Source organism: Cryptomeria japonica, chromosome 9 (assembly GCF_030272615.1).
Source record: "Cryptomeria japonica chromosome 9, Sugi_1.0, whole genome shotgun sequence".
Taxonomy (NCBI): Eukaryota; Viridiplantae; Streptophyta; class Pinopsida; order Cupressales; family Cupressaceae; genus Cryptomeria; species Cryptomeria japonica.
Genome location: NC_081413.1, coordinates 204,924,336 through 204,933,186, shown reverse-complemented (window position 1 = coordinate 204,933,186; position 8,851 = coordinate 204,924,336). Strand labels below are relative to the sequence as shown.

General features: G+C 32.9%; 1 protein-coding gene across 1 annotated transcript; it reads right to left on the bottom strand.

Annotated features, from left to right (window-relative positions):
• Window positions 1-616: 616 nt before the first annotated feature.
• Window positions 617-4,734, bottom strand: LOC131038852 (subtilisin-like protease SBT4.14). Its single transcript, XM_057971409.1, has 12 exons — window positions 4,728-4,734; window positions 4,560-4,585; window positions 4,166-4,266; window positions 3,957-4,054; window positions 3,731-3,877; window positions 3,288-3,393; window positions 2,508-3,024; window positions 2,201-2,304; window positions 1,857-2,081; window positions 1,656-1,764; window positions 1,287-1,500; window positions 617-1,164 (listed from the first exon to the last, which is right to left on the bottom strand). The coding sequence occupies exons 1-12, from the start codon at window positions 4,732-4,734 to the stop codon at window positions 617-619; spliced, it is 2,202 nt and encodes a 733-aa protein (XP_057827392.1).
• Window positions 4,735-8,851: the final 4,117 nt, after the last annotated feature.

The window sequence follows — 8,851 nt, the reverse complement described above, 5'->3', positions numbered from 1 at the left end:
CGCTATCCTCACCTAGAAAAAGTCCTCTCTGGCATCCACCTCGAACCACAACACAATAGTCCCCAAGGAAGGCGAGCAAGATCCAAAGTAAAAGGGAAAAATCATCATCCTCGTCTACATCCCCATCCTTCCCTTCATCTTCACTGGCTATCGAAACCCTTGCTCCTCCTTTTGTTCTCTCCATCACTCCTAAATGTGTTGATTTGTTTCCTTTAAAGGTTATCTAAATTTATTGATTAATTGTAAAGAAAATTTTAAAATATTTTTAAAAAATAATATAAAATTCAATCCATAAATATACTCATTCTGAAAATAAAAATATATGCGAATAATAATACAAAATATCAATAAAAGAAATTTAAAAGAAAAATAATGTTTCCATGCTAAAATTATCATTATTTAAAATGTTCATATTCATAAAAAAGATTGAAATTAATTTGTACATTTAATAATTTCTAGTATCTTTGTGTCGATATACTCGCAAATGTTCTTATGCTAGTCTATCTAAGTATGCCCATGTCTTCAAAACAAGTTTAAATAACAAAATACAACCAAATACATGTGTTGTGTTGCCACACAATTCACCAATATGAGGTATTGGACTTCAAATGGAAAGCTACAGTGAGAAAGCTGCATACACACTAATTGGGCTTCTCACTGTGTAATTCCCATAGCTCCAAGTTAAGGCACCTGAAAGTAGTGTGTGGACAAGTAAGGATCCACCTTCAATGGTGACATTATATGAGAGCTTCTGGTTTAGAGATGAAAATTTTAATGTATCTGGTTCCACTGTCACATTGATTCCGGAGGGTGCACTTACAATTGCCTTGTATGCACTTTCTGCAACTCCTACATTGGTAACTGTTCTTGGAAATTTAGCTTGAAATGACTTTTCTGGAGCAGTAAAAACCATTATTGAAGGATAGTTTAGTTCTCGTGCTCCATTTTTAGAAGGTATTATTTGGTCGCAACCACTGAAGTCTCCTGTCACCAAACGTAAAGTTGTATCACTGTAGCCTTCATTGCAAAGCATATTGATGTAATCATCTACACCTGCATCATAAACAAGCCCTGGATTGACTGCGTTCGTTGGATTAATCTGGCCAGCCCCATACCCAAATTCTACATCCGCATTCCCAGGCAATGTTTCATCCATTACAAATGCTGCATCACAAGTTAAACTGTCATGGATTTGGTTTTGTCAAAACTAGTTATTGGATTTTCTATGTAATTAAATTGTAAAGAAATTTATTATATATGAGAGAGATGTTCAAGAAGTGAAATACCTGTAGTCAGGAGAGCTGATTTTATAGCCGCAGGAGACCAATCGCTATGATAAGACTTAACAAACCCTGCAGCTCCTGCAGCATGAGGGCATGACATGGATGTTCCTGATATTATATTAAAATTGGAAAACCTTGGGTCATCTGTATAACCAGTAAGTGATACATTTTTGGCCCAAGATGCTAGGATGTCCACACCTGGTGCAGTGATGTCAGGCTGATAACACATAGTCATCATTATATCATATTACTTCCCAGGGAACACATGTGGCTCGCAACCATATTATGGGAATAGATCATGGATTTCCGTTCAAAACATTATGATTTATAATTTAGACTAAAGTTACATGAAGAAAAAAAATTGACATGTACCTTTAGAATGTCCATTGTTATTGGATTGAAACCTCGTGATGAGAATGAAGCCACTATGGGTGCAGGTGCCTTGGGAGTTGTAGTTTTTTGAATATTTGCAATGGGAGAGCTGATGGATTACAATTATCAGTAATAATTAATAGTAGTCTATGACACCCAACATATTTATTTCACTACATATACAACTTTAACAAAATTTACCTAGTTGAGTTTATGTAAGACAACACAATTTTTGCCTGTTTGGTAGATATTAGTGTTGCAGGGTTTAACCATGCGAAGGCTGTGTCATATAATCCGTCATTAATTATAACAACACCCGCACCACCAGCTACAAAAACTGAATAATCTGGAAGAGTGCTAATGAAATTGCAAATAACTATCTTTCCTTTTACTTTTGTCTGATCCAGGGAACCCAATAGACAAGCGCTGAAATTTTCATGAAATAAATAAGTTTTGAGAATCTTGATAGAAGCATAATCTCTCTCTGTATATATATACAATACATTTATTGTAAATTGCATAGTGAATTATGCATTGTTTGTTACCTAGAGTTATCTGGAGTAAAGCCTCCAGAAACATTAGCAACATCCCCTCCATATACTAAGGGATACCATGGTTTCTCCATCGTGTATGTATTTACAGCAATTCCCTGTACACAGTTGCTCAATTTAAGACTAGCAATTGACTTTTTTTGGTCAAAGAAAGCTGAGTTTAATTATGGAGGATGGATTTTAAATTCTATAGAGTAAAATGATTGTTGGGTTATAGTTTCAATTGATAAAGAATGTTTTGCTAAAAGTGTTCAATCACTTTTGCAGAAATCTTGTTTCTAAGAGAATATTAGAGTTTTACCTCCACAGAAATGTTGTTTCCCAATTGAAGTTCAGCGTTCATCTTGCGATCAATAGTACTTGCTGCAACAGTTAAAGACCAAGGAGAATAATTTGCAACAGTTGCCCTAGAGGGTCCCGAGTTTCCAGCAGAATTGGATACTAGAATTCCCTTCTGTATTGCATGAAAGGCTCCTATGGCAATGCTATCTTGAAAGTAGTCGAGAGGAAAAGGATATCCAAGGGACGCAGAAAGAATGTCCACACCATCATAGATGGCATCATCAAAGGCTGCAAGAATATCTGCATCATAACAACCGTCAGCCCAACAAACCTTGTACATAGCAACCCTTGCACCAGGGACTCCACCTCGACTTTCTCCTTGAGCAATACCATAAAGGTTTGCGTTGTTAATAAAATTTCCAGTGGATGTAGAGGAGGTGTGTGTTCCATGGCCCTCTCCATCTCTTGGAGACAAGAAATCTCCTTGAGGTGGAATACTGGTGAAACTACGATAAAATTTTGCTCCTATAAGTTTTCTGCACATTAAATCATATGTTTAGCTGCATAACAAATTTAACTTCTCCAAAGAGACAAAAATTTGCAGAGCTTAACTCCTACCGTACTTGGCCATTGCAGCTAGAATGTGTTCCTCATTTTATGTAGATAACTTAAAAAATGTATCTGACTCTCACTGTATATGTAATTATGTCCTGAGTATAAATATTAAATTTTTTCTTAGAAATTAATTTACTAGTAAATGCAATATATCACCAATAAAATCAGTAGAAATGAGTCTAACTTGTTGCAGGCGGAGAAATCTGGTGTTGTCTGGCATCCACCCCTCCATTTGGAGGGAACAGGACCAAATCCCTCATCTGTAAAACTCTCCGACTCTGGCCATATTCCTACAGCAGAACGCAGATATGAAAACTAACGACTAAATCATCATAACATTAATCTCTCTTAAAGAGTTAGTTTTTTGTCAGTTTCTAAGAATTTTAGTCTTGTGTCAGTTTCTAAGAATTTTATTTTTGTGTCAGTTTCAAAGAATTTTATTTTTCATCTAATTACCAGTAAAGCCCTTAAGCTAATTACACGTTAAGGAAAGATGAAAGCTAAAAACACAGAGCGAACAACTTATTATATTAATTTTTCTAGTCTATCAAACTTGTAGAATAAAACTATAAAGCTAATTACAGAAGCACATTTAAAACTTAAACTCTGTTCTTTTAACAATTTTACCTGTGTCCAAAAGGCCAATAATGATGTCGCTCTGATAAGCCAAACTATTGCTTTGAACAGATGCAGGCAAGCCAACGAAATCCCATGATCTCGTTGTTAAGGTTTGCAACTTCTTGCTCTCAAACACCGAAACCACACCATCCATGCCTATAAGTCAACAGCGTATCAAAACAAATGATCGGCACGTATACTTTTAATATACAAATAGGAATATAAACCAGCTTACCTGAGAGTTGTTGGACATGCGATGGAGAAAGCGTAGCTGCAAACCCACCAAAACTCTTGCCATAACTATACTTCAACGCGTCCTTAGCTGCCTTGGAACTTTGCCACCAATATTACAATTATATCAGCTAATAAGGCGGTAGCACAGACTAGTTTTCATTTTAAAATATCGCAATACATGAAAGTAGATTATAGCTAACATGTATTAACCTTCCATACACAGATTCAAGCATTGCAAGGTACAAGGTAGCAGGTGCTTTCTGGGAATTCCCATCATCTTTTGGAGTAGCGCCCATGTACACCACATAATCCTACTTTGAGACAAGAAATATTGCTCTGTCAGCACAGATAAATACTTCAAGTTTTGGGATGGGTGGACGTTTTTTCTTGTCTGTGATTTTTCCAATCATTTTTGGGAATGGTTAGGGGAGGACAAGAGACAGCATGGATAAAGTATATATATACATTACGGAAACTTAATATTTGTTTCAAATTGAAAGTTCATATGAATGTCAAAGTCAAACAAATTATCAAAACTCAAATATTAATACTATGAAACAAACAGTCAGAAAACAGATCAAATAAGATTACAGTGAAAGCATACCTTTCTGTCTAACCCAGGAGATTCAGCTGTGCAAAGCATTTGAATATGAAAAATTATCATCAACAAAAACATGGAGAGAAGAAAATAGTTTGTCCTCGGGATTGCCATTGCAAAAGTAATTTTAAAACGATTGTACAAAACTGTAATGAAATGTGCTTTTATTTATACAAGCCATTGTTCGTATTCTACTCTAATTTCTCTGACAACAATTTACAACAGAATTTCTAGAAAAATGCGTATATAGTTAAAGATTTATTCGTAGTTGTGGCTATATATTATGAATGTGGCGAAAAATAGGATCACAACGATGATTTTAAAGATTGAGATCGACTCGTTATTTCTCTTTTATTTGAGGAATATCAAAAACAAACAAAATCCAAAGACAAGTCTATTTTAGAATATTGAGGTGGTCAATGATTGCGAAAATACGGATTAAGGTTTTAAATTTAAATATATAGTTTTTAAGGATAAACATATTCTTTTAGAATATTGTTCTTGGATAAACATATTGTTCTTGTTTCGCATTAAACTTATAATTTTAATGATGGTTATTTTAACATAATGTAGCTATTAAGAATGATTGACAACCGTTTTGAAAGAGAAATGAAGTATTTATATAAAAAAGATTGATATGATTTCGAATTGTGATTTATTCATTATTAGCATCTATCTCTTTGTTTTGGAGTTTTCATCTTATAATTTTTTTCATTTCTTTAATTAAATTCTTTGATAAAATCTTATCTTTTAAATTGAGTATAATAGTTATATTTGAATATTAAAATATTTATTTTCTAATACTTTTTATGAAAATTGAAAAATTATTCAATAGATCCTTCAAAACAATTTCGCCTCATTTTATTTAACATCTCCAAAATTTTGTAGCGATTCTAATTTAATTTGGCAACAACTTCTGGTGATAGTTATCCAAAAAGTTGACAACAATGTGTTAACATCAATTGGTTCTATTTCAAAAACTTTGCCCCCTTCATCGTTAAAGCTTTTGATTTTGTTAGTGCAATTTCATAGACTAATATTTTGAGTCTCTGAGCCCCTTTTATAAAAAGAAAAATTATTTGGACATTTTTTCTACAATGTTCATAGTGGTGTAGATAGTTTCATATATGATGCCTGAAGCAGTATTTTTTAGCTTTTCCTTGGAGCTAGGAACCAGTGGAGTAGAATTGAACCAAATACTACCCATGTAGGAGGCTCATAGCTAACCACTGCATTGTGGGGTCATCCCTATCATATTTTTAATAATGTTACTTTATTTTAGTTATTATAACACATTGAAATTTTGACCACTTCTCATCTTTTTCAAGTGGAAATTGTAAGTGTGCCATGTTTAAAGTGTCAAACAATATATGATATGAGATTTTTTAATAAAGTGTTAATGAGGGTCTTCCTATGATGCTACTTTTTCTTTTATTGAATTATTCTATTGCTTGATTTCTTTGATGATTATGTCATTGTTATTCATAGGGATTTTAGCTCATGCTTGAATTTTCAAATTTAAAATAAGGACTTATAATTCACATGGAGAAGGTATTCTAAAGTATTCCAAATTGCTTAACTTCTTATCCTATCTCTATGAACTTGTTCATACACCACCTATAGATTGGAAAAAATGTATATAACACCTTAAGAGTTTTCATGTCTTAGGATTCATTAATATTAACATTGACATAAAAATGCAATATTTTTTATATTAAGTATTGACTCTCATCACTCTCGTTGGACTATAATTTGAGAAATATATGGAGATCTCGATGATACCCCAAAATCATATGAGTTTTTATAGATTGACTTTCTCATGTAGATAATTCTGATAATATTTGATGTGATAGTGATATAACTATGGTGCTATATTAGTGGGAAAGTATTAACTATCATGCTAACATAGAGACTCATCCTAGTCCTCTTCCAAAGACTCTACTTTACTCTTTCTTATCTATGACTTTTAGATCTATATATCAATATCAAAGGATAATGATTCTTCACTTCTAGCACATAAAAATTCTATACCTATTCATGCTCAACTATTATGTGTGTAAATTATACCATAGGATTATAGGTCTTCTTGATCAATTTAGTGACCCCTTATAGGTTGACATACTTTATTTGTTTGTTTGATGTTGCATAAAGTATTGATGATATAAACACCCTACTTAATTATATACCATAAGAATTTATATCAACTTCATTCAATTGCTTTCCTACATAATCAAGCTCTCCTATGTTTTCTTCATAAATATATACTTCCATAGTGATGTATTATATAGCCATGCATTTGTCAGTAGTTTTAATTTAGACATCATTCATTTTTTACACATCTTATAGTAGAACTACAATCATACTAGTTTGATTTTCATATCTACAATGAATGTATGCAATACAAGTATAAACATAAAATAAGTATAGAAATTAAAACTTAGAGTAACATTTTCAAACATAACTATAACCTCAAACTGAGACTATTATAATGATCTGCTCATTAATTATGTTGATGCTAAAATAAGTAGCATAAGAATTATATTTTTCACTTATGAGAATGAAAAAATAATTTTGCATAAGGATTTATGGTGAAATAATGAATGGGATGCAAAATTTATAGATATTTGAATTAATAGATGAATGGTGAGAAATTGATTAAGGATCAAGAGTTAGCTTGAAGAAGTGAATGAGTTGACTAAAATTATTGAAAATAGTTACAATGTCAAATTCATGAGAGATAAATAATAAATTTATTAGTTTACTTGAATTGTTATTTATCTTGTATTATTTAATAGTAACAAATAATTAATAATAAGTTGTAATATAACTAATTATTTTAAAAAAAAATAGTATAAAATCATTTAGTTTTTGTCAATAGCCTTATATGATATTGTTCTTGTCTATTATCTTATCATTATGAGACATACTATATTTTGTCACCCTATTGAGATTACCCAATTTAGTCAAATTGGTCTATTTGTAGAGTCTTGGGTCTTTAATATTATATAATTTATTTTATGAATATAAAACCATTATTTAATTCTGAAACTTGTCTTTGGATTCTAGGATGACATTCTATGATATAAATTTAATATTAGTTAATTATTTTGATGGCACAAAATAGTAGAAGGCATTAGGGATCTTAGTTGTCAATTTTATATTTATGTTTTTATAAGGTTTAGATGAATATAACGAGTTTTTTTTTTTTTAGTCTTCCCTAGGGCCCTAGGTTATAAGTCTAGGGATTACATGTTTTGGAAATGTATGGAAATGAGATCCTAGACTAGAGATGTAAACTAATTTCCCAATTATCCATAACATATCCTTTAAACACCACACATCAAAGTTTCCTCATGGAATATAAGGGGTTTAAATCAACCCCACAAGCATGACCTGCTATCTAATTTGGTCAGAGATCACAAACCTGATATTTGCCTTGTCCAAGAAACAAAAATGCTTGGTAGCAAAGTGGAAAAAATCAAATTGAAAATTTTTGGAGATTGTGGTGTTCACTGTGTGGATGGTGATGGTGCTTTAGGAGGTATTGCCACCCTTTGGAATCTGAGACTACTATGTGGCAAGGTGTTTCTCTCTTCTCCTAATCACATTGCTACTAGATTCCTTAATCTTAAAGATGGATCCTCCTGGATCATTTCCAACATCTATGCTCCCAATGGGAGATCAGCTAGGAAAGCCCTCTAGTCTTCCATTTGCCATGCTAGATTTCTCTTCCCTAATGAGAAATGGATTCTTCTGGGTGATTTCAATACCCGTCTCTCTAATCAGAAGAAATCTGGGGGTATACCTATTTCTATTTATAATAGACAAGACTTGGCTGACATGATCAACTCTTTGAGCATTTTGGATCTTGATCTTGTTGGGGCCAAGTTCACCTAGTCCAACAGACGCAGTGAGGAGGATCTTATTCAGGTTAAGCTTGATAGGGGTCATGTCTCTCCTTATTGGCTTCAGATGGCCTCCTACAGACTTAATGCCTTAGCCGTGTTGGATCAGATCACTTTCCCATCTGCCTCTCAATTTCTCCATTGTTTGGTAGAAAGGTGAACCCCTTCAGATTTGAGAAAATGTGACTGATGGCCCCTAAAATCCAAGATAAAATTATGGAGTGGTGGAATATTGATATCTAGGGAATGGTGATGCTTCGTATAGCCAAGAAGCTTTCCAATATATTTTCTAATATTCAACGCTGGAACAAATCCAATTTTGGCAACATCTTCAAAGCTAAAGAGAAGCTCAAACTAGATCTTGAGGAGGTTCAAAACCATATTCAAGCTTAC

What these genes read in the sequence shown, in the direction of transcription:
- LOC131038852 (XM_057971409.1), bottom strand. An exon ending in CTTGAATCTGTGTATGGAAG is followed by an intron (nt 4,055 to 4,165) that starts GTTAATACATGT and finishes TTGGTGGCAAAG; the next exon opens with TTCCAAGGCAGCTAAGGACG. An exon ending in GATTTCTCCGCCTGCAACAA is followed by an intron (nt 3,025 to 3,287) that starts GTTAGACTCATT and finishes TTTAATGTGCAG; the next exon opens with AAAACTTATAGGAGCAAAAT.